Source organism: Gambusia affinis, linkage group LG15, assembly GCF_019740435.1.
Source record: "Gambusia affinis linkage group LG15, SWU_Gaff_1.0, whole genome shotgun sequence".
Lineage (NCBI taxonomy): Eukaryota > Metazoa > Chordata > Actinopteri > Cyprinodontiformes > Poeciliidae > Gambusia > Gambusia affinis.
The window spans coordinates 6,001,605-6,026,434 of NC_057882.1; the positions used below are offsets into that span (position 1 = coordinate 6,001,605).

At 42.2% G+C, this 24,830-nt stretch overlaps 2 protein-coding genes across 6 annotated transcripts in view; both read left to right on the top strand.

Annotated features, from left to right (window-relative positions):
- The window catches only part of tlcd3a (TLC domain containing 3A), a 28,988-nt gene extending 17,793 nt beyond the window's left edge, over positions 1–11,195 (top strand). Inside the window, exon 5 of the mRNA XM_044141691.1 lies at positions 1,423–11,195. Coding sequence (XP_043997626.1) covers positions 1,423–1,701 — 279 coding nt within the window. The 3' untranslated portion in view covers positions 1,702–11,195. The remainder of the gene's footprint in view (positions 1–1,422) is intronic.
- A 979-nt stretch (positions 11,196–12,174) lies between these two features.
- Positions 12,175–24,823, top strand: LOC122845410 (smoothelin-like protein 2). Of its 5 annotated transcripts, none has more exons than XR_006373037.1 (14): positions 12,175–12,754; positions 16,674–16,773; positions 17,778–17,882; positions 18,412–18,570; positions 18,646–18,783; positions 19,650–19,862; positions 19,934–20,074; positions 21,508–21,570; positions 21,646–21,703; positions 21,784–21,909; positions 21,987–22,101; positions 22,186–22,337; positions 22,614–22,757; positions 24,431–24,823. XR_006373037.1 is itself a non-coding variant. In XM_044141694.1 (14 exons), exons 1-13 carry the CDS (start codon positions 12,359–12,361, stop codon positions 22,734–22,736), a joined length of 1,893 nt encoding a protein of 630 aa, XP_043997629.1. In that variant the 5' UTR covers positions 12,175–12,358; the 3' UTR covers positions 22,737–22,757; positions 24,431–24,820. The 5 variants fall into 5 exon arrangements, 4 of the variants coding, with proteins under 4 accessions (XP_043997629.1, XP_043997627.1, XP_043997631.1 ...); XM_044141694.1 differs by having other exon boundaries at positions 22,610–22,757; positions 24,431–24,820; XM_044141692.1 differs by lacking the exon at positions 24,431–24,823 and having other exon boundaries at positions 22,610–23,805.
- Positions 24,824–24,830: the final 7 nt, after the last annotated feature.

Here is a 24,830-nt window from a genome sequence, read left to right on the forward strand (position 1 = left end):
GTTAGAGGTTTTGATCTGGTCCAGTTAGAGGTTCTGATCTGGTCCAGTTAGAGGTTCTGATCTGGTCCAGTTAGAGGTTCTGATCCGGTCCAGATAGAGGTTCTGATCTCTGTAAACCCAGTGAATCCTTCAGATCTCTGCTGACTCCTAGTGTCGGCAGGAGGAACTGTGGTGCTGCTGCTCCAGTCAGATCAGAACCATCAGAACCAAGCAGACGTGTTTGCTGGGTCGTTTGGTTCTGGTCAGATTACTTCCTGTTGTGTCTGGACCGGCAGGAAGTTCCCTCCTTTCGTCAGAACCATGAAGCTCATTGGGTTCCTGTAGATCTGGAGGTTTAACTAGAAGAAACATGAAAAGATTCAGAGACTTAAACCCGATCCAACCTTCCTCTAAGACGTTTTTCCTTCTGCTAAACTTTCTAATAGTATGCTGAGATACACAGGGATCCGTCTTTCTTCCTTTTTTCTTTATTGGGTTTTATGTCTTGATTTCTTTCTCTTAATTTTTTTCTTAATATTATTTCTCTTGATTTTCTCATTCTTGATTTCTGTTTTTATTACTTTCTTGATTTTATTAATTTCATTTTCTGAATTTCTTTTTTCTTTATTTGATTTATTTCGTGATCTATTTCTCTTGTTTGATTTCTTTCTATCTATCCCTCCCTCCCGATCAGAATCTGTTTCTTTAAATCTGGACATCAGAGGCTGAAATAAATATTTCTCATAAACGATGAAAACTCGATGATTCATCTTTAATTTGGACCTCGGGGTTTGATGATGTCAGCTGAGTTTCCTTTAAAAGCATCCAACAATCCCGACCCGACCTGGCCCGGTTCTGACTAATAGAACCTCTGGCCGGGTCGGCTCATTAAAACACACCGACGTTCCCCACATGTTGGCACTCATTAGTCAGATTTCCTCCTGCAGCTCTGATGGATGGAAACTCTTAGAACAACAGAGCAACCAAAACCGACCCGACCCGGGTCATCAGCATGATAAGAAAGCTTCATCAGAACGAAGCTTCTGTTAACGAGTGGAGGGTTCTGATGCAACGAGTCCAACATGAATTAAAGCAAAATTAATCTGAATTTATTTAAAAGTTTCTGTTTTCTAATAAATTACATTAACAGTGAAACTCCTCTGGACCTCTTTCTACCACACTTTATCCTTCCACTAAACTTTCTATTAGTAAGCTTGCGTTGACTGGGTTCCTAGGCAGTTTGGAAACATCTGGAATTGGATAATGATGCGGCACCGCTTTCTGTTTGAACCCAACTATTCAAAATCAAGCTGTGTGTTGTGTTTAAGGACCCAAAATAAAGTGGTAGTTTTCAGTTTCCATCCATGTATTTTATGATCAGGTCGTCTGCTGGTTGAATTTTAACAGCTTCCTCTTCCTCCTCTCCCTGCTCCGCCCCTCCAGCTGAGCCTCCAGGAGTGCTGGCTGCATAAGGCCAACGGCGGCATGGTGCTGCTGACCTTCTTCATCTGCCGCATCGCCCTCTTCCCCTTCATGTACTGGATGTACGGCCGTCACTACGGCATCCCGCTGCACGCCGTTCCCTTCCACCTGCCGCTCGCCACCAACCTGGGTAACTGCTGCATCCTGGCTCCGCAGCTCTACTGGTTTGTGCTGCTGGTGAGGAAGGGCTACCGGCTGTACCTGCGGAGCCGCGGGCCGCCGCCCGCCAAGGAGGATTGATGCTGCGGCTGCGCTAACTGGACCCGTTACGGTACTGTAGTTCACCAGGACTGCCTGCTCTCTGTCGCTCCTCCTGGGCCTCCATACTCCAACTCCTCTGTAACAAAGCTGTTGCCTGAAGGACCTCTCACTCTGTCTGATTTTACTGCACTCTGAAGAAAGGTCACATTCACCTCACTGGGAGCGGGAGGCGGAGCTTCCTGGAGGCTTTCCCTGATTGTTCACTCCTGCTGTTTGTACAGCTGCTGCTGATGGAGAGGTTTGTTACCGCGCTAACTGCTAGCCGCTAGTGGTTGGTGGTTATGTCACAGCTCTGATGTCACGTCTCCTGGGAGCGCCTCATCCACATTTAAATCTGTTACAAATCCGCATTAATATTCCAACTACGCTGTTTATTTTGAAACTTTATTGGGGCGATTAAACGTTTTTGAAATTTCAGGGTGGCAGAAGTTTCAAGGGCTTATTTTTAGGATCTGATTTCATCGTTAAAATCGGAAACAGATTGGATCATCCAGGAGTTTTTTTTTATTTTTATTTACTGCTGTGTGATTTTTCTAATGTGAATTTCCTTTTTCATTGCATAATCTCAGTTTAGGTTACACTGGAGGAGAGCGGGGTTAGAGCAGCTGGGAAGAGGCAGGATGATGGCTCAGGTTCTGGTCCAGTAAGGCTAATGCTAGCTTCTTAGCTGAACGTATTGTCCAGAAACCCAGTTTATTAACAAAAAGAAACAATTCAGCATGCCACCTTTATTGGGTCATCACAAAACTTGGACAGCCACATTTATTTAGTTATTTTTTCTTTTTTCCCATTTTTTCTTTTCTTTTTTTGCATTTTTTTTCTTTTTGTCTTTTTTCTCTTTTTGTTCCCAACAGTTTCATTAAGACCAGAAAAATGTAACACTAAAATATACAAACCGGCCAATCACGTGTACAGATGGGCGGACCAATGAGCCGTCAGGGGGCGGGGCTTGCGGTGTGGCGGTAGCAGAGGTTCACTCTGCTCTCAGCTGAACCATTTAAACATTCAGACTCTGTTTTTCTGCACCGTCTCAGTCCAAATCAGCTGCTTGAGGTTTTATTTGAACCGTGTTGGGCCTCAGGCCCGGACATGTCGCCCTGCTAACAAGGCTGACATCAGGAGGTCAGGGGTCAGCCTCTCAGTGGGTCCATCAGTTTGTGTGAACTTCTTTGAGTGACTGCCTAAAGTTCTTAACAGGAACGACTATATATGAAGATTTAAAGATTGAAATCATGTTTTATTTTAGCTTGAAGACAGTTTGCTAACTCAAAGTGAACCTGCTGAACATGAGAGGACCATTCCCTCATCCTGGTAGAGATTTATCTGAAAGATAATCAACACTTATTGATTAGTTTTAGCTTGTTGTCTATATCAATAAAATATCTATAGAAAAACTAATTATATTTCACATCTAGGGTTTGAAGTCTTGAAGACTTTGTGTGTCAGATGATTTTATTGTTTCCTGTAACTTCTCTATGCAACAGAGGCCTCTGCAGCGCCGCAGTCAGCCGTAACGAAGTCATCCTTTGACATAAAGATCCAACGCTACGTTTCAAACTTCCCCATCTGGTTGGTCAGATTTAAAGCTGTAGGGTCATTATTGAAAACCGGATCAGGATTAATGTACTAGGCTGTGTTCACACAGCAGGTCTGGATTCTAAACTCCCATTTTTAATTTTTGTGCGGCCATTCATGACACTAATTAAATACAACCGCAATCAGATTTCTGTGTGAGCGGTTTGTGACACCAAAATGAAGAAGAACGTAGCCGTCTTCCAGCAGCGCTCTGTCTGCAGCAGTAAAGATGGCCGCAGCACTCTGGATGGGTTTTAAAATTATTCAGAGCCGACAGCATGGCCACCAGATCAGAAAGATCACATCAGCTGATAAACAGAAAGACACACAGACTCACAGCAACGGCCCGTAGAGGAACACTGACCGCGGCTTCTGACCCGGTTCTGTTTGGACGTGGAGTCAGACCAGGAATGGTGGGGTTGGGCTGTGATGCGTTCACTGACTCAGACTGATTTCATCACTTCATTATAGTCATTATCATTTTCAGCTTTGTTTACGTCCAGATTTACTGCCTGGATTTTTCTGGTTAAGTAAAATTCGGATAAAATGCGACACGACCGTTCAAACTGCAGATGTTTTGAAAACTACCAGATTTGATTTAGTTCCACGTCTGGAAGTGGAGTGGCTCTGAACGGGACCGTTCAGGCTGCTGTGAAAAAGTCCGATTTGGGTCGTAGTCACCTGCTGTGTGAACGTATGAGACACTACGGATAAAAAAGGTGGAGAAGGTTCTGGTTTAGGCTCGGCTCTTCCGGTTCTGGACCAGTGAAGGTCGGACCACTTCCTAGTGGGAATAGTGGGAGGAATCGGTCCGGATGGATGAGGTGAGGCCTGTTGCTCTGATTTGTTAACAGTCGGCTTCCTGGACCTAGCCTTGGGGATGGAGTAGAGCATCTCCATGTTGGGAACTCTTTGCTCTCTTAGGATGTCTTTCCAGACATCATAAGATGTCTGGAAAGAACTGAATCCTAAGATTCAGTTCTGTTGGAACCAAAACGTCAGCATCTGATCCATCTCCAGCTGCTGTGGTTCTCTGGTTCTTGGTTGGTCGCTTGGAGACTGCAGCTAGCTTAAAGCTGCTGCTGGAAGTTCCAACCTTCATCCATAGCAAGCTGATTTCTGGGCCGGGTTTTGCTTGGTGCAGAACCGTTAAGCAGGCCTGACCAGATCTGACTTCATCTTCAGTGATTATTCAGCATTTCTAACACTGGCCTCAGTGATATAAGCTAGCAGAGCTAAGTTGTAGCAGAGCATGGGACTAAGCTGAGTCAGGAAGTGCTGTTGTCTGGATTACTGATGGGATCAATCAAAAGTTCTGGTCGCTTTGTGGTTTTATTTCCTCCACCCACAAGCTAACAGAACTTGGACACTTCAGTGTTCCAGATCATCAAACCAGGTTTTATATCGGAGTGAAAACAACCAATTCATTAGGACCTGTCTGACAGCACGAAGTAGGCAAATCACATCCAATCTGAAGAAATTCGAGGAACAGAGTATAAATAAACATCCATCTGTCTAGAAAGAGTTACAGAACCATCTAGAAGGTTCTGGGTTTCCAGAGAACCTCAGTAGAAGCAGGATCCACACATGGAGAACCTTCCCAGGCCAGGCTAAGGTACCAGAATGGATCCAGGAAAACATCAGGGACTCCTCCAGGAGGTCCAATAGAACCCACAACAAAGTTTTTATGACATATTGGCTGGAACCATAGCTTCTCCCTCAGTTAAGGTCAGAGGTCACAACTGCATAATAAGTCAGAGAAACTGGGCAAAAATGGCTTCCATGGGAGTGATCTAAGATCAGAACCACTGCTGACCCAAAACAGCACAAAGACTCATCCTGATGTTCTGATCTTTGTCCGACCGTCAGTCAGTCTGTGATCTTAAACTCTGTAACGTCTCAAACACCAAAACGACGGTTTTGGAGTGGCCTAGTCAAAGTCTAGACATGGCATAACACTTTAGCACACCCTCAAACAGGTTCGGTAAAGCAGCGAGGGTCAAAGTTCCTCCAGAGAGACTCAAGAACATCTGGTGGAACCAGCAGTTTGGAGGTTTGGGGTGTGAATACTTTCCCCAGCAGACCGGTCGGGTTTCCTTTGTCTCACATTAAGTCTGGTTTGGTGATCTGAATCGTTAAAGTGTCTCTTTAATGTGCTAAAGCGTTCCTGCAGATAATTCCCTTCTTCTCATTCGCTGGAGCCAGTCAAGTTAGAGTCCTCTGCTGCCCCCTGCTGGCGGGACTCATCCCTGCAGCCGCATGTTTTCCTCCGTCCAGCTCCCATAAAACGCGCGGAAGAACAGGAAGGAATATTTTGCTGCTTCATTAATACATATTCTGAGGTTTTAATAAACCTGATACCTCAAACATTAATTATTCCTTGTTTTGCTTTTAAGGTGAATCTTATCCATTCTGAGAGCAGAAACCAGAACTTAAAGAAATTAATCAACCCATAAAAAAATCTGAGCCTCACATCTTAAATTGAATACATGCAGCGTTTTTATTTTAATTTGTTTTTACTATTAATGTATTTGTAAACATATTAAGCATATCTTTATTTGTATGGCAAGTCGTTGGTATCAAAAGTAAATCATGGATAACAGGATAGGGCATTTTAACCAATTCAACTCACCTTACCAGCTATTTTTAAAACATAAATCATTATTAATCTTTAACAGGAATGTGTTTATTTCTTACTTAGTTCACTACTGTAGTTTTTTGTTTTGTTTTAGAACTTGAACTGATGTTTTAGTGATTCTAAATTTGTAGTGATTGGTTAAAATTCCCTAAAATCCAGGAGGAAAGCGCTAAAAAAACAACTTCTTGTTAATAAAATAAGCACAAAGCGCCATTATGTCACTGTTGCTAAGTAAAAATAAACTCTCCCCCCCAAAAAAAGTTTGATTAGAACAGGGGTGTCCAAACTTTTTGTCACTGGAATCTGAAGTACTCAGGCCAAAAATAAAAATAAGTAAATAGATTTTGTTTTTCAGTTTGTGGGAAAAGGATTTTATTCAATATAAAGATAAAAAAACTTTAAAAGCATTTTATTATAAGAAAGGAATCTGGTTTCCAAATTATTTTTGGCTCGATTGAACAAATTTATTTTCAGCTACAAAAGCAGAATTTGGGTCACTTTATTTCAACATTATTGTGTTTAGCCTAATTTAATAAATTAAATAAATCTGGTTTAGCTGCAGGACATTTTCTGGATAAATGTTCTACTCTTGATAAAATCCTGGAAATTAAAAGACTAATACTTTGTAATGTACTGAACATTTTCCATTGTTAAAATATTATGTCTGTATTAATTTTACCTTGATTAAAAATCTAACATTGGACACCCCCAATGCATTAACATCCAGATTATTTTTTATACCAACGGCTTGCCATATTTCCAGCTCATCAAAAGCTTTCAGTAATAATCCAGAACGTTTTTAGATCCATAAATTACAGTCCTAAGTAAACCAAAGAGTCCCATTACGGAGAGAATATAAAGACAGAAAACTAAACTGACCTTCAGTCTGTTTAACTTTATTTTTAGCATCTAGCCGTAAAAAATACCGACTTCTATTAAAGTTTTATATTATAAATTCTATTTTTCAGTTTTGAAAATGGAGTTAGGCTGCAAAAAAAAATTCACCAGGATCTTCTAAATATTATTGGACGTAGTTTAGACTTGCAGGACTACTTCATTAGGTACATCTGTTTTATTACTCTCCAACACAAAGCTGCTGATCTACTGGGATTTTCACCTATAACCTGTTATCCTGTTTGTTTATCAGCTGACTTCTACCATAAAAGAAGACTTCTTTAGAAAACACAAATGTGAATTTGATTTATTCAACTTGTTTAAAAGACAGCGATCCAAATTCTGTTTTTATGTCTGTCAATAGGCTGAACGTTTCTCTGCTAACTGGATATTTTGATGTTCATAATGTGAAAAAGTCTTACTTTTTTTTTATCTACAAATATTTAAGCTTCCTCTTGCTGTTTTCAAAGAAAAAAAAATAAATAAACTGACTTTTTTTTCCTCATTTAATCAAAACAAAATACTGTAATTTTTTGTGGTTTTAGAATTTTGTTTTGACTTAACAGTTTTGTAAATAAGTTTGGACACTGCTGTCCGACTGAATCTGTGTACCACAGCATGTGGGCGGTTCTGATGGGGGGAGGTACCTAATAAAGTGGCCATTTATGCTTCTGTTTCTACTTAGCGGTAGAAACTGACGATGTTTTGTCCCCAAAAATTGACCCATAGCGTGTCGTTCCTGACCCGCCTTCGGTTGTAGGTCAATAGGTCAACAGTCCGGTCCGGTTAGGGCGCAGTACTTCAATCGGTGGTCATAAAAACATTGCGGATTCGTACTGAGAAGACTCTGAGCACAACTTCCTTCTTCACTAAGTGAAAACAAAATGGAGCCGTCAGATTTTAGCAGTTGAAGACCACGAGCCATTTCTCCCCCCAGGTTAGCACGTTTGTTTTGGTTGTATTTACCCAGAATGCCCTGCCCTGTAATCCACTTCCTGCATTTGGAGCAGTTCCCAAACGCTTGGCGTTCACATATGCATTCAAACCGAACCAGAGTTCACTTCAACCGAACCCAGACCGACATTTGGAGGACCAGAGTTTGATTAGCGTTCACACCTCACTCACCTCGCTGATCTGAATTCACTCTTTCTTACTCCCAAGCTACGATTGTCTTCTCTGATCCTGCGTTCAGCCGTTATACTAAAGGTCAGTTCACTGTTGACCAAGAAGACGTTTCTGCTAACGGTTATAGTCAGAGTTAGCATTTTATGCTAGCTTTAACATAAAGATAAATTAGGATTGTTGATCTTCATGTTGGATCGGAAATTCAAAGATAAAGATTTTGTTTATCAACCCTTTAACAGATGTGGCAATCTAGCCATCTACTAGAATATTAGCATGCTAATCTTTGAGCACTTTTTTTGTCCAACACTTTGACCTCTGCTAGCTGTTATTTTACTGCCTGGATGAAGCCTTTGATATTGTTTCAGTCAGAGTGGATTTTAATTCATACATTCCTAATTAGCCAACATAATTAGCGTATGCTAATTTTCAGCACTGCTGAGTCACTTTATGCTCAAAGCTACCATGTCGATTAGCTAGGTGAGACTTCCTTCCTAATGGTTTAACAAATTTAACAAAAGTTTGTTTCTGACATGCAGTAACAAAAGAAATGATTTATTAACTTCAGTGTGTCTAAATAAACTTTAGAGCCACTAATCAACAGAATATGATGACGTAAACGGCCCCAAGCTGCACATTTGTGACCAAAATCTCAAAACAGTTGATCCACTTTACAACAATGCTTCCCTTTATAGATGTATAAATTCAGTGAATAGCCAGGATACATTTATAAATCACCACTAAGAAGCTTTAAGACTATTTCTACTAATTCTGACAGAACTGGTTTTAAACTAAATTACTTTAGAAAGTAATTTATTTTTATTAGACTTTAATAATGGTACTCCTGTGAAATTTAATAAGCTAAATGTTTCGTTCTTTTGTTGTGTTGTAAGTTGCTACGCGTCAAATTAAAAGCATTAGTAAGGTACGACTGGAACAGGTTTAAATTCTACATTTTATTTTTTTTTTTTTTTACTAAAGACGGACTTCTGTTGCTATTTGAAAACATTACATTTAAGTCCAGAAAATGGTCTCCATTTTTATTTTCTCAACGGATAAAAATCAAGAGTAAAAGTTAATGTAGTGAAATACTAAATAAATAAAAATAAAGTTGATTTGGTTCCTTTGGCCTTCAGACCAGGATGCCCAACGAACTGTTTTTATTTGTTTTTTTGCTTTTAAGAAAATCAATTGAGTATCCAGAAACCAGGCGGCCATTTTCCTCCCTGAAGAACCAGTAGCTATAAAGACATAAAACATCTTGTCTTAGAAAGATGTTTTGTTTGCGAGAAAATAATAAAAACTGATTTGAAAACTTGAATTAACCCTGTTTTTGTGCCGTTCTGCATGGAGTTGTGGGTCATTTGCACTAAAATGTTATTACAGGGAACAGAGAGAGGACGCTGTGCTGGTCAGAACATTTCAGCCTAAAGCTAACAGACAAAACATGCAGCTAATTTAGATTAACACTAGGGGGCAGCAAATCACATGCCGGTCCACCAGCTGCAGCATCTCATCTGGTTTTTAGTAGAATAAGAAGGTTTTTAGTAAAAATCATGCAAAACAAACCATGAAGTTTTATACTAAAATCCTGCTAAAACTTGTATGTTATGGAAAAAGAGTTAAAACCTGCAGAATTTTAGAAAGAAAAATTCAGTGTTTTAGTATAAAACATGCAGGTTTTATGTGTACTGCAGCTTGGATCCAGTAATTTATTATAATTGGGTTTTTTAGTGATTTGACCAGAGCTGGGCTGGAAGGAGCCTTTCAGAGTTTGGATGGGGCCAACATCTCGCATGTCGCCACTAGGGGTCAGCACTGACTCTGCTTGCTGGTTTTGCTCTCATTTTTTAAATCCAGCACCACATCGAGGAACGTGGAGACGAGATTTATTCCTCACTTATTTATCAGATGGTCAGATTTTCAACACAAATTCACCCACATTAAAGTGTTTTAGATTAATTAATGTGGATTATTTGAGGCATTTAAACAGATGCAGAGCATGAAAACATGGAACCCATCGCTTTGTGACAGCTGCCATATTTATTAAGCTAAAACATGTTCCTCACCTGTTGCTTTTTTGAGAGTTTCTACATTTATCAGAGCGTTTAAATCTGAAGTTTGAGTTGGAGCGGCTGACGGTTTCTCCATCAACCTCGACCGGATCGTCTCGTCAGAACTTTCCCATTCCTCAAAAAAAAAAAAAAACCTGCATGTGGCTCAATAAAAAAAATAAATGTCAGAGTAAAGCTTTTCCTGGGGCTGAATTTGATCTGTTGACTGAACCGAACTGGGTCACCGGTGCCTTGTGTGTGAAATATTTCATATTTATATCTACAAAACCGAGTTTGAAGAGCTAAGTTGGCAGGCCGTGTTTACAGGTTGTGGTTGTGTTAATAATAATATTCTTTATTCTAAATTAAAGTTTGCAGAAATGAGGCTCATTAAAGTCGACTTCAGTTTTTAACTCGTAGATATCTGATGTAATGAGGTGAAAATCTTTATTTTCTAGTTTTGCAACTTTTAATTGGTCATTCAGATAATTGCTTTCTATTGCTTGAGGTTTAAATTTTGGTTTCATTTGCTGTGTCTGTTGATTAGTCAAGAGGTGTCCAAAATGTGGCTGGTGGGCCGTTTGTGTAGAAAAGGTTTTAGATTTTAGCTGAAGGACGTAAAACACAAACCAACCATGGTTTTTGCTTTTATTTAAATATCAAACGTCTAGTGAATTTTACTGAAAAAAAATCTGGAAAAGACAGTAAAACAGAAAATCAACCCACAGATACGTAAGATAAAACTGAAATCTGGCTGTCCTGTTTGTTTACAGTATAGTTCAGTTTGAGTTTTTGTCATTTAAATCTGGTCAGGATTGGCCCTGGAGTTCATCAGGGCCGACAGTTTGGACCCCTCTGCTTTAGTGTTTTGACGTTTGTAGTTCAGGCGTAACTCTGCTGTCCATATCACTCCGTTTTCCTGACCGATTTGAACGCAGCGCCTTCACAACCTTCAACACTTCCTGCCCCACTTATTTTTGATAACACTCTAATTTTTTCATACATATACAGAATCTATCTCAGACTTAGCGCATCTGTTCCGGTTTTTTTGTAGTGTGACTTTTTTCGGGGAAACTTTTCCGACCTGAAATGTTACTCAGCTGTTTTCTGAGATGAAGCGGAGTTATGTACTGTAGCTTGTGAAATGAGAGCACCCCTTTAAAATCCAATAAATTTGATTTGATAGACTGTTTGCTGTCAGCTTCATCTCTGCACTCTGTTCGACGTTTTCCAGAGTTTATGTGAAAATTTAGCGTCTCTTTAATTATCTTTCTATAGGTTTACAGCGTCTAAAAATGGTCAGGCTTCCTGTAATGGAACCACAAACCTTATTTTTCCTAAATGTTGTCAAAACTCAAATCATCCAAGTGTCTTCATCGAGTCGTTGCGGCCAGGAAGGAGTTCCAGTAGCTGTCAGTATTGCAATGAATCTGAAGAGGCCTCTGGCTGAAGACTGTTAGCATGTCATGCTAATGAGGCTGGAGGGAAAGGAAGTTGCATAAGAGGAAGTGACCAAAGAAGGTAGAAGATTGAAGTGTTAAGGAAAGGACAAAAGGAAGGATGGATGAAAGAACAGAGGGAATGAAAGAAGATGTGAAGGAAGTGAGAAATTAAAGAGATTAGAGGAAGGACACCAAGAAAGCAGGTAAGGAGAGAAGGACACAAGGAAGGAAGGCTAGACAGTGGAGAGCAGTGAGGGAGAAAGGAAGGACCTAAAGCAGGAAACGACAAAAGAAGAAAGAAAAGAAGGAATGGAGGTAGAGAACAAGGATGTCAGTCTGGCTTCTTCTGGACCAAATTCCAGATTTTTCCAGACTGTGACGGGAACCTGGAGGACGTCCAAAGAGACGACGGAAGACATGATGGAGTTATTAGTTGTTGTGAAAAACCATTTCCTTTCAGATTAAAAGCTCTGGAATAAACAAACATTTCCAAGTAACTTCAGTCATCTCTTCTGTGAAGGCCCAGAATGAAACTGATCCCCTCTCTCTGTCTCTCTGGTCTCACACACACACGCACACATGCACACACACACACACACACACACACACTCACACACCCCTCCACCCCCAGTTGAAGTGGCAGCTGAGGGACACACAAACATCTGAATAATCCCGGCTCCGCCTGCCTGTTTTATTTCTTCCCGCCCCCTTTATGTCCCAAAATACAGAGGCAAAGCGGCGGGGAAGGAGCTGCGCCTGCCGGACTCTGGGGAGGCTGACCGCTCAGCTGGACGGGATGTGCTCCATGGCGCTGGCCGGCTACGCTTCTCCTTCCTGCAGCAGCAAACGTCTGGAGGCAGCAGGAGCGTCCAGCAGATAGAGGTTTGGTTTGAAGAGAAGCAGCAGGTCCCATGGAGGAAGACACGGTGAGCCGGGCGCTGGCCGGGTTCAGGGTCACGCTGGACGCCGCCATCAGGGAGGTCCACGTGGACGTCAGTGCCTTCAAGCAGCAGGTGGAGCACCGCATGGACGAGCTGCGGGCGTCCAACCGGCCGCTGAGCGACGCCGTGGCCCGGCTGCAGGAGGAGAACCTGCAGCTGCGGGCCCGGCTGGACGCCCTGACCCGCGCCTTGGGGGAGCTGGCCGGGGCCCCCGGCCCGGAGAACGGCCACGACAAGGCCGGGCCGTCGGACTGGGGCGCACCAGAACCCGGCTGGGGCGGGTCTGGACACGCTGAGGCGCCGGGACTGGGCAGCGACAACCCGGATCCGGCTCCCTGGAGACAGAAGAGACACGCAGACACAAACGTGAGTTTTCCTCCTGCAGACAGAAACGCACCAAGAATTCTGGTCCAGGTTCTGGTCGGGATGTGACGGCATAAAATTCATTCCCGGTATCTGCTGTGGTGGAGCGATAACGACACACATCAGGGTTCCACCAGAGGATGATCAGCCTGGCGGGCCACCAGGCTGATCTGTGGTTGTTTGGCTCAGGTTTAATGTTTGGATTGTTCAAGACTTCATAGTTGGTGTTTTAGCATTTTACATATTGTTTTCCAATAACTCCTGTTTATCTAGGTTCTGACAACTTTTAAAGGTTTTTAACAGCAAGCCATTGATTGACTGTCCTTGTGCTCCTATCACTGCCACAAGGATATTATTCGTTCAGTAATTTATTTATTCATTTGAGACTGTCAGCATTTCAAATGAAATATTTGAAATTTTTATCTCCAAACTCAACATCTAGCTCTGTGCTACCTAAATATTTTTTCTAACCTAAATATTTATTTCAGTATTTGGCTCCAAACTGAATATGTAGCTCTGACCCAATTAGCTTGGAGCTAGCACAGAGCTATATGCCTAGCTAACATGCTTATTCTCTCGCTGATAACCAGAAGTAGGACTATGAAAATAAAAGCAGTGTCTTGCTAACTTCTATGAACTCCTGCTGGTGAGGCTGAATCCATCAAAGCTGATGCGTCACTCAGGAGATCCTAAACATCTGTTGTCCTGGAAACGGCTCATCTCGTGTTTCAGGCTAAAATGTTTACAAGAAAAGAGGAAAAGAAACTTGACAGAGGTTCAGAAGGCCCTGCTTTTATTTTGGTAGTCCACTTCTGGTAAGCTAAATATGTAGCTGGCTAAGGTAAATATTCAGCTTGTTCTCTAAATGTTTACCTTTCTAAATACATATTTAGTTTGAAGCTGTGTCATTTCTAAATTAATGAAAAATATGGTGAAATTCTGACTTAAAAAAATTAACCCCCAGTTTTTTCAGAATAGCCACATTATTGCTGATAATTTATGGCACATTATTGTTCCTTTTGGTCCGTTAACGGTCCGTAAAGAACAGCGTTACCCGAAGTGAAAATGAGACAAATTCCAGGTTTTAGCTTTAAATGCTGATTTCTACCACCATAAAGATCAGAACCTGCATCAATAAATGGGCCGAACGTTCGGACCCTACGGACCAATCAAAGCCAGATTCTCCCACAAACACACCTTCAGACCTGGATACACAGGTGCAATGATAGCTTGGGGCTAACTGCATTGCTCAGGGGCAACAGGTAGCAAAAGGAAGCCGGAATCGAACCCACAACCTGTTTCAGACAGACAGAGAAATTCAGCACAAACGTCAAAACCTGAATTTCTGCCCGCTGCAGTAAAGCACGGCCCTGTTAGGGTGTTGGTCTTTGACCTTTGACCCCAGTGCACCGCCGTTCAGGGGCTGAAACTATTTTCCCGTTTTTGGTTAAATGTGACGGTTTGCGGCTGCAACCCCTGAAATAGCCTCCTCCAGAACCGAGTGAAGCCCGGTTCTGGGCCGCCTGCGGCTCGTGAGCCAGTTTTTTTTAACCCGGCGGGTCCTCCAAAGGGCGCAGATATTTTTGGGTTTGTGATTTGGGCTGCAGCGGGTCTGGATCTTCCTCTCTTATCTGAGGCACAAGCTGTTCTCGGGCCCCAGCTGGGGGCTCTGCAGGCTCCGTCTCTACACCTCAACCCGGATCGATGAGGAGCGATGAAGATTACACGTTTAAAACAGCAACCTGGGTTTCTAGTAACGTCAACGCGCCGCCATGTGGCACGGCCAGACGTCACTCAGCGACTAAAACAAGCCCACCCCCCTAATCGCTCAGGAATGCAGCCTTCGAGCCAAACCGGGTCTCAAGTCTCCTGATGGAAAGTTGAAAAGCGTCTCCGTCGCTTCGACCCGTCAGCACACACACTTCAGAGAGACGAGCAGCTGTCCTCTGGAAACACACACCCTACCAACATTCCTCCCTGCTGAGGTCACCTGGTCTTTAATCCACCCCCCACAGACTGACATCTGACCAGTCAACCCTCTGTCACGCAGGGAGCCTGAGCAGGGAACCCTCCATACTGCCACAGACCAGTCAGTATTTCACCAACATCACAGAAACACAAAAAGCCTGAACCATCGATTCAAGATGGCGGCCGTTTTTTCATTTGTTTCTGGACTTAATTTGGTAATACTTGTCACAGATCAATACTTCTGCTGCCAAATCAAACATAATTGGATCGGCAGAAATCCTATTTACTTTTTATTTTGGGGATTTTTCAAGATGGCTGCCATGGTTATTGTGGAAAATTTGTTTGTGCCAAACGTCAAATTTGATCCAAATCAAATATTTTCTCAATCTCGTGTTTTCCATTTCTGGTGGGCTTTTTTCTAAATGGCCACCGTGGTTTTAACAGAGAATATGTTTGCACCAAAATCAGCAGAATTTTTAGCAAATTATTTGGTCCTAATTTAGGTCCACAGATGAAAACTAATCCTGCATCAATCCGGCTGAAGCTGAAAATCAGTTTTTAGTTTCAGGTGAAACTGTGAAAGTAAAATATTTGGTCCAAGGGAGAAATTAATCAGGGTTTCTGGGCATCAGAAATGTAATATTACCAGTTCAGGGCTGCACAGTGGTGCAGTTGGTAGAGCTGTTGCCTTGCAGCAAGAAGGTCGTGGGTTTGATTCCCGGCCCGGGGTCTTTCTGCATGGAGTTTGCATGTTCTCCCTGTGCATGGTGGGTTTGGACTGTCCGGCTTCTTCCCACAGTCCAAAAACATGACTGTCAGGTTAACTGGGTTCTCTAAATTCTCCCTAGGTGTGAGTGTGTGTGGACATGGTTGTTTGTCCCGTCTGTTTTTGTGTTGCCCAGTGATGGACTGGCGACTCGTCCAGGCTGACCCCACCTCTCGCCCGTTGACAGCTGGAGAAAGCAAACTTCCTGACCCCACTGGGATTAGGGTGCAGGAAAATGGATGGATTGATGGATTATCTGTTCATTAGAGGGTCTCTGGCCCCCGGTGGCCTCCATCTAGAGCCGCTCCTGGCAACTGCTGAGAAATTTCCAGAACCTTTGGATTTGTGCTGCTGACATCATGTCGATGCTTTTAGAGGTTAGTGATCCGGACCCGGCGGGTCGGCTGGAGGATTATCCGGGTCAGACAGCAGGACTCAGATTCCCAAAGACCAGCGATAATCTCCAGCCGACGATGGACTGACGCAAGAACCGTATCGCATGATGGCTGCAGCATTGAATGCTGGGAGAGCGGGCCGGCGGGCTCTGCGTTCTGCCTGAAGTCCAAAAAGTCAGTTTGGGTTTATAATGGGACAGACGGAGAGGGCAGCGGAAACTCCTGCAATCTAAAATAGAGCTGACTGTCAGAGGAAGAGCTGCTGGCAGCTGGCGGCCCAAACACCCAGAACCGGGTTCAGAATCAGAACCGGGTTAAGAATCAGAACCGGGTTACCACTAATAATAACGGTCCAGAATTAGCTGGAGCTCCACAGAGGTAGCATCACCTGGAAGTTGGAAGAACGCTGCATGTGGGCCGGAGTTCCGACCGGTTCTGACTGGATCCCATAATCTGGTCCTTATAAAGGTAAAAGGTTGTGGTTCTGTAAGATGATCTGGACCAGAACCAGTCCTTCCATCCATCAGCTCAGTCCGTCTCTACACTGTTCTGAACTTTTATTTTTTGTAAAAGACCAAAACTGAAATAAAAAACGAACATTTCCAGTGAAATGTGAAAAATGTTGGAACCCTGAGCGTCATGAGATTTCTGTCAGATAATCAGTTGATTCTCCTGAGGAGAATGAGGTTAAAATAAAAGATCTGGGTTCATTGTGACTTCTGGTGTGTGTTGGGTCAACACAAAGATATGTCTGACTGTGAGATGTATTCCTCGGCTTGTTTTTCCTGTCCAGGGCATAATTGCTAAAGGAAGCAGGAGTAACTGTGAAGAAGCTGCGGCTGACCAGGAGAAAGAGACTGAAGCACTCCTCTCCATGCAGAGCAGTTACCACGGTAACCATCCTCACCAGGCTGAAGATGGCCGCTGAGTCACACTAAAGGGCTATTCCACCTCGTTTACCAAAGCTGTACCACTGTTAAAGACATGCAGCTGCTGGTTTTAATGTTGTTGTTGTTGTTGTTGTTTTAGGTTATTCAGCCTTAAAAAATTTTAAAAATGAGATTCAAAGTCATATTTTCACCATTTTATTTATTTATTCATTCAAAAATGTCAGTTTCAAACTAAATGCCAGCAAGCTAAAGATTTAGCTGCATAAACATTTTGCTTCCTTAATGCTAACTAAATATTTAGCCAGCTCAGAGCTAAATATTTACATTGGAATTAAATAGTTAATATACTAAATATTTAGCATTCTAACTACGGTGTGTAGGACACTGAATAGTTAGTAAAATATTTAGTTTGTTTCTAAACTAAATAGTTTAGAAATAACTTTTTCCAAAGTAAACATTACCGTCTAGTTTAGAAATATTCAGCTCTATAACTAAATATTTACATTCAAGCTTAATAGTTAGTTAATAAACTAAATACTGTAGTTTGTTAAATATTTAAAAATTGAATATTAGTTTATTTAGTAATATTTGGAGCTAAATATTCAGCAGATAAATTGAATAACTAAATATTTATGGAACTAAATATTTAGTTTGAAACCATAAATTTATGAATGAATAATATGGTAAAAATATGATTTTGAAAAAAAAAACATTTTTATCACAGTTATTTAACACAGTCGCCCTATAAAACCTGCCACAGCAGAAATACTCGACTTTGAACTGCATTGTTTTACATAATTTACAGATTTTTATTAAGTCCAGTTCATGATTGTTTTTGTTTCTTTTGTGAAAACACAATTCCTGATTTTAGGACTTTTTTGAGTATCAAAGTGTAAAACGGTGCAGCAACAGTTTGATCATTTGTTATGTGGAATGCTTCAAAGAGTTGGTAAATGCAGCAGAATCGCTGTTTAGTGCTGAATGTCCACGTTCTTGTTTTCGCTCAGGAGTTACATCTGAAAGCTGCCATGAAGCCACGCCCCTTTCTCACCTGGTCTCCGAAACCCTCAGCTCACCTGGTCAGTTCGTGTTTCTTCATCCTCCTGCTGCAGGTGAAATACAGTAAGATAAACATCACTGTCAGAAAGCTCTGAGAAAACCATCCACTCTGCTATGCAAGGAAAACTAGTAAACGATCAATCAGATTAATCAAGATTAATTGATTATGGAAATAATTGTCAACTAATTTAGAAATCAATTAATCGTTAATTGAAGTATACAGACTCTAAAAAAATGTCCATTTGCTGAAGAAACACATACAGAGCAGTAAATAAGAAAAACTGGGTTTCCTTTCTATGATGCATTCAGGTACTGTTGGACACCAAACCTTCTGTCCATTCTACAACGACTACTTTCCTAAATCCTAGAGAAATCAATAAAATTTAATCATCGTCATGATTTTAACGTCATCCACCCCAAAAAGTGAAAAAATGAAACCTGTTTGTTTGTTTTACTGATTGTGCTGGACTTTAAATCCAGAGCGACATTTTTTGGTAGCTTTTTACCGGGAATTGGACCCGGAGACGTGAGGAACATTAAACTCAGATGGGAGGCAGGTTAACTCTGTGTTTGTTACTGCAGACCAGGAAGAGTCGGGTCCGTTGACCAAACCGCATCTTCCTCTCAGTGCTATGACAAAAACCAACTCGGATGCTCCAGTGAGCACGCCGTCTCCCACTGCTGTGGCCAAAACCAGCAAGGAATCCCAGTCCAAACCAGTGGAGCCGACTGGAATCAGCGGTGAGTGGAAACATGGCTTCTGCCGTTCTGATTTCATGAAACAAAACCTTTGAAATCTGATTGCTCCTCTTTCAGACTCTTATGAGCCGCAGCCCCACCTGCCCGTCACAGCCATGACCACCAAGCCCGGCCTGGAGGGATTCCTCGGCGCCAAACCCGTTTACTCTCCAGCTTCAGGGCGGAAAGCCGCAGCAGATCATTTACTTATCGGAGGTCGGCCACACGGATCTGCAGGGTCGAGCTGACATGATCAGGACGTTTGATTCAGTCTTCCTGTTTCCTCCAAACTGTTTCAGTTTGTTAGCCTCAACTTCTGGGTGCTGACAGAAAAAACAACCACATTAGGGCCGCAGCTAACGATTATTATGGTGATTAATAGATTATTATGACGATTAATCATGAAATCGCTCTATTACTCAGATCAATTAGTCTGACGAGTGATTAAAAATTAATCAATTCAATTTAATATATTTTTCTGATATTTAATTGATTAATTTGATGAATAATCGGCAGAAAAATGCTGAATCCTCAGAATAATTAGTTATTCTGAGGATTGATTGAATAGAAAAATCACATTCTGCTGATTTTTTTATTTAAGCCTTTTAATATAGTAGAAATACACTGAAGGATGCAAAGAAACAAATAGTTCAATCCTTTTTGATGAGGAAATAAACATTTTATTGCCTAATCCTACAATAATAACATGAGTTTAGCTTTATCATTTGTAGCAAAGGAAACATCTGCAGCCTGAAATCATCTGAAAGGTGAATGCCTGTGGATGCAAAGTGCTAAATTTCTAATTTATTTACAGGAATAGCAGCATAAATAAATAATGGCAGAAATATTTCTCTCTCTGCTTCTGTTGCAATCTGGTAGAAAATGTCAATCTGTTGTGACTCTCCCATCTAGTGACTTTCTAAAATCACAAAGATTCAGCTGACCACATGTGGAATACAGCAAAATGGCCGACCAGTAGCAGAGCCTGAAGCTGCTTCTCTGTTCATAAATAAATCACCTTTTGTTGCATGTGGATCTAAAGCCTGTGAAACATCGACACCGAGTCTTCTGTATTTGTGCAGGCGCTCCTGGGGCAAAGGATCTGATCGCCCAGAATCCCCAGGATCCGTCCGACTCTGAGGCTTCGTCCCATCTTCCCATCTCTGCTGCCACCAGAATCCCGTCAGAAGTTTCCGCAGCGCCAAAGTCTGATCAGGCCGCTGCGTCTCGCCTCAATCCTACAGTGCAGGAAGCGCCAGCGGCGCCGAAGCAAACAGATCATCCAGTCAGACACGGTGCGGACAGTTTCTGCCTCCTGGTTCATGCAGGGAGTTTGTTTTAAACCACTTTACATTTTCATTTTTAGACGTTAACGAACCCAAACACCACCTGCCGCTTTCCGCCATCACCAAGCCGAACACACAGTCGGCCATTTCTGCTCCGTCTCAGGCTCTGTCAGCATCACTGGACCTCACTGTGAAACCAGGGGAATATCCCTTTAAACGAGGCGAGTTTGGCTCCAGACAGCAAAACATTTAAGGTGCATTCACTCCAGTCCGCTCTTACCTAATTCCAGTCCACTCTAACAAAACTCCAATCATCTCTAACAAAACTCCAATCCACTCTAGCTCAATTCCAGTCCACTCTAACAAAACTCCAATCCTCTCTAACAAAACTCCAGTCCGCTCTAGCTCAATTCCAGTCCACTCTTAACAAAACTCCAGTCCGCTCTAACAAAACTCCAGTCCGCTCTAACAAAACTCCAGTCCACTCTAGCTCAATTCCAGTCCACTCTTAACAAAACTCCAGTCCACTCTAGCTCAATTCCAGTCCACTCTAACTCAATTCCAGTCCACTCTAACAAAACTCCGGTCCGCTCTAACTCAATTCCAGTCCACTCTAACAAAACTCCAGTCCTCTCTAACAAAACTCCAGTCCGCTCTAACAAAACTCCAGTCCGCTCTGACAAAACTCCAGTCCGCTCTAACAAAACTCCAGTCCGCTCTAACTCAATTCCAGTCCACTCTAACAAAACTCCAGTCCTCTCTAACAAAACTCCAGTCCGCTCTGACAAAACTCCAGTCCGCTCTGACAAAACTCCAGTCCGCTCTGACAAAACTCCAGTCCGCTCTGACAAAACCCAGTCCTCTAACTCAATTCCAGTCCACTCTAACAAAACTCCAGTCCTCTCTAACAAAACTCCAGTCCGCTCTGACAAAACTCCAGTCCGCTCTGACAAAACTCCAGTCCGCTCTGACAAAACTCCAGTCCGCTCTGACAAAACTCCAGTCCGCTCTAACTCAATTCCAGTCCACTCTAACAAAACTCCAGTCCTCTCTAACAAAACTCCAGTCCGCTCTAACAAAACTCCAGTCCGCTCTAACAAAACTCCAGTCCGCTCTAACTCAATTCCGGTCCGCTCTAACAAAACTCCAGTCCGTTCTTACCTAATTCCAGTCCACTCTAACAAAACTCCAGTCCGCTCTAACAAAACTCCAGTCCGCTCTTCCGCTCTAACAAAACTCCAGTCCGCTCTTCCGCTCTAACAAAACTCCAGTCCGCTCTAACAAAACTCCAATCCGCTCTTACCTAATTCCAGTCCGCTCTAACAAAACTCCAATCCGCTCTTACCTAATTCCAGTCCGCTCTAACAAAACTCCAATCCGCTCTTACCTAATTCCAGTCCGCTTTTACCTAATTCCAGTCGGCTCTAACAAAACTCCAGTCCGCTCTAACTCAATTCCAGTCCGCTCTAACAAAGCTCCAGTCCGCTCTAACTCAATTCCAGTCCGCTCTAACAAAGCTCCAGTCCGCTCTAATCCAATTCCAGTTGACTTCAACCAACTCCACTACAGTCTAACCAAACAGTCCGTTTTAACCCAACTCCAGTCTATTTTAATTTTTCTGTTTGGTTTTGTTGGTTCTGTTTAATCTCTTCAGCGCCGGTTCTGAAGACGCCCAGTCCCAGTTTAAAACGGAGCGTGAGTTTTCCTCAGCCTGCAGGTGTGACTGGCTCTGTGGACTTTTTGCCATTCCCTCTTGTTCTCCCTGCTGAGATTTCTAACTATTCCTCCACAGAAAAACTCCTTCCCTCCAAAACCTTCATGAAGTCCGGACTCTCACCCAAACTGGACCCGTATGTTGTGATGGAACATCGTCTCCTCTAACGTTGCATAATTTATGACGATCATCTGAATTTGTTTGTAAACCCTTCAGCCGGTCGAACAAGTCTGGAGGTATCGAGTTTAAACCGGAGGTGATGAAATCCCAAACCCTTCCGCGCTCCAACGGCGCCCAAGCCAAACGGGCCCTGTTTGAGCGGATGAACTCTGACCCCATAAAGTAAGTGAACTCAGATTAGATCCTTCAGTCCAGAAGCAGCTCCTGCTATATAATCTGTTGCACTTTTTACCAAACAGGCCGAAGGACTCCAAGCCCAAACTGAAGCGCTCCCAGAGCTTCGGCGTGTCGAGCGCCAGCGGGATAAAGCAGATCCTTCTGGAGTGGTGTCGCTCCAAAACCATCGGCTACAAGGTCCGACTTACCAACCCTCACAGGTCTCTATCAGAGAGACGGATGAACATCTTCCTGAGACGCTTCCTGTCATTTCTCTTCTAGAACATAGACATCCAGAACTTCTCCTCCAGCTGGAGCGACGGCATGGCTTTCTGCGCTCTGGTCCACTCTTTCTTCCCGTTGGAGTTCGACTACAACGCTCTGAATCCGGTGAACCGCAGACAGAACCTGCAGACGGCCTTCACTATAGCGGAGTAAGTCCAACAAAACTAGAGCTAAAAAAGCTTTGGTGTCCCTATATGGTTCTCAAGCATCATTGGGTTGGTTGACTGATTGGTTGAGTGACTGTTCACCTTTGTAACTACGTCGCCAAACCACATTGAGGCGCCATGACGGACGTAGGAAGCGAGGGGCAGGAGTATTGAATTTCAGTCTGTCGTTCTTTCTGACTGTGGTGTTTTAAAGTTCTGGGTTTGTAGTTTCTTTTCAGTCGGAGTCAGTCTTCTCTCTCTCTGTTTCGTCTCAGGCAGCAGGCGGATTGTCTGCGGCTGATCGAGGTGGACGACATGCTGGACATGGGGGACAAGCCGGACCCCATGTGTGTGTTCACCTACGTCCAGTCGCTCTACAACCACCTGAAGAAGTTTGAGTAGCTCTGGCTAGTTTCACGCAGAGTGAGTGTGTTCACCAGCTGACTGAGTGTGTGTGTGTGTGTGTAGCGGGCCCTGCGATCTGAAGATGAATATCTGATGGGAGAGAGGATGTCGCCATCTGCTGGTGGAGCAAAGGAACGTTGTAGTTGAAATTAGTTGGTTGACTTAACAAACTCCGGTTTGAAGTGTTTCAAACCAGAAACACTGAGGTGAGGAAAATCAACCCTAGTCTAGAATAGGGTTGAGAATGAAAAAAGAGGAGTTTTTCTGTTTCCCAATATATAAACGTAGTTTCCTTCCTTCCTTTTTCCTTCTAGTCTTCCTTCATTCTAGCGTTCCATCTATTCTTCTTTTCTTCCTGTCATCTTTCCTTCATTTCTTTCTTCTACCCTTCCTTCTTTGGTTTCTTCCTCGTACCCTACATGTCTTCCTTCCTTCCTTCTTTGTATGCTTCTTTCCACCAATTCTTCCTTCCTTCCTTCCTTCCCTTTGTCATCTTTCTTCCTTCTTTGTGTACTTCGCACACTTCCTTCCTCCTTTCTTTTCTTCTTGTCTCTCTTCTTTCTGTTTCCTTTCCCTCCTGTCATTGTGTCCTCTCCTCCTTCTATCTCTACTACCTTGTGTCCTTCCTTCCGGTTCCCTGCTGTAGAAATATCTGCCATAGATTAACACTGAAGTTTTTTTATTTTATATTTTAGAAAGAAGGTTAAGGACTGGGAACTCTGGAAAAGTCTGGAACTTTTACATGGAAATGTGTAGCTGCCTGAGTTTTAATCTAATTAAAGTTTGTGCACTATGAAAAGAAATAAAATAAACATAAAACACATAAAATCATAGATGTTTTATTTATTTTAGATCATTTGAGGTATTTTTAGATTCATTTACCACTTAAAAACAACAGAAAAGGGATGTGATGAAAGGAAATTTAAGAAAATGTTTGAATAAACAACCAACAAATAAAGTGAGAAGATGGAGTCGGAGGGAACACTTTAAAACTTAAGAATCTGTTTAGTATGGAAGCCCATTCCTGCCACAGAAGAAAAAATAAAAGCCAAGCAGCCCTTCATAACTTTGTCTTAAATGTCAAAAATATGACTGTCATAATTTTGAGAATGAAAATCATTTTCAACTTTTAAATTAAGAGTTGCAAGTTTTAAGATAATATTTTATCATAATTATACATTTTAAAACTCATATGAAACTGCACATGTCCTACACATAAAACCAGAAATTATAACTTTAAATGTGTAATTATGAATTTTATCCTTATAATTTACTTATTCTCATAATTATGACTTTTATTCACAAAAGTATCTCCTTTAATTGAATTATTTTCCACCTCACAGAAACCTGATAGCCCTCCCTTGCATGCTAACATTAGCCTGACAGCTAAAATAATTTCATTTGCTAGCTATATTTAGTAAACTGAACAGAGAAAGACAACATTCTAATTATACCCCACATGCTACTGACAGCATTTAAGTGAACCATAGGATTTTAGCTACAGTTAGCTAAAAGGCTAACAATTTAAGGTGTTGAATCACATAGAAATGCACATTGAAAGGAGCAATTTAATTTGAGTCAACATGACAGGGATAACCCTTATCCTACTGGAAGTGTTTACATGCCAGTCATTAGTGCTAGCCCTCATGCTAATGTTAGCCTTATAACTAAAGTTTGTCCTGCAATCCCAGGTTGCTGAATTGATTCCTGCTCTGTCTACCTCTGTCGTCGTGTCCTTGGGCAAGGCACTCCACCTGTCTTTTTTTCTGCTGGTGGTGATCAGAGGGCCCAACAGTCGGCGCCGGTGCTTGGCAGCCTCTCCTCCGGGGCAGCTATTGCTACTATCTAGTAGCTATCAGTTAATTGTGAATTTTTGCTGTCCTTTTGCTTCTTTTTATGCCTTAAGTCGGCTTCCACAGTCAGAAGAATGTTTTATTTATTTATTTCATTTTTTTGTCTCACTAAAATGTAACACTTTCTGTATCACAAAAAAGTGTAGTTGATGACTTCCTTAGATTCTAGTTTGTTTTTTTAGTGGCCCTAATCCTCTTCCATAGCTTATATTTACAGATAATGAAAATTTTAATGTCA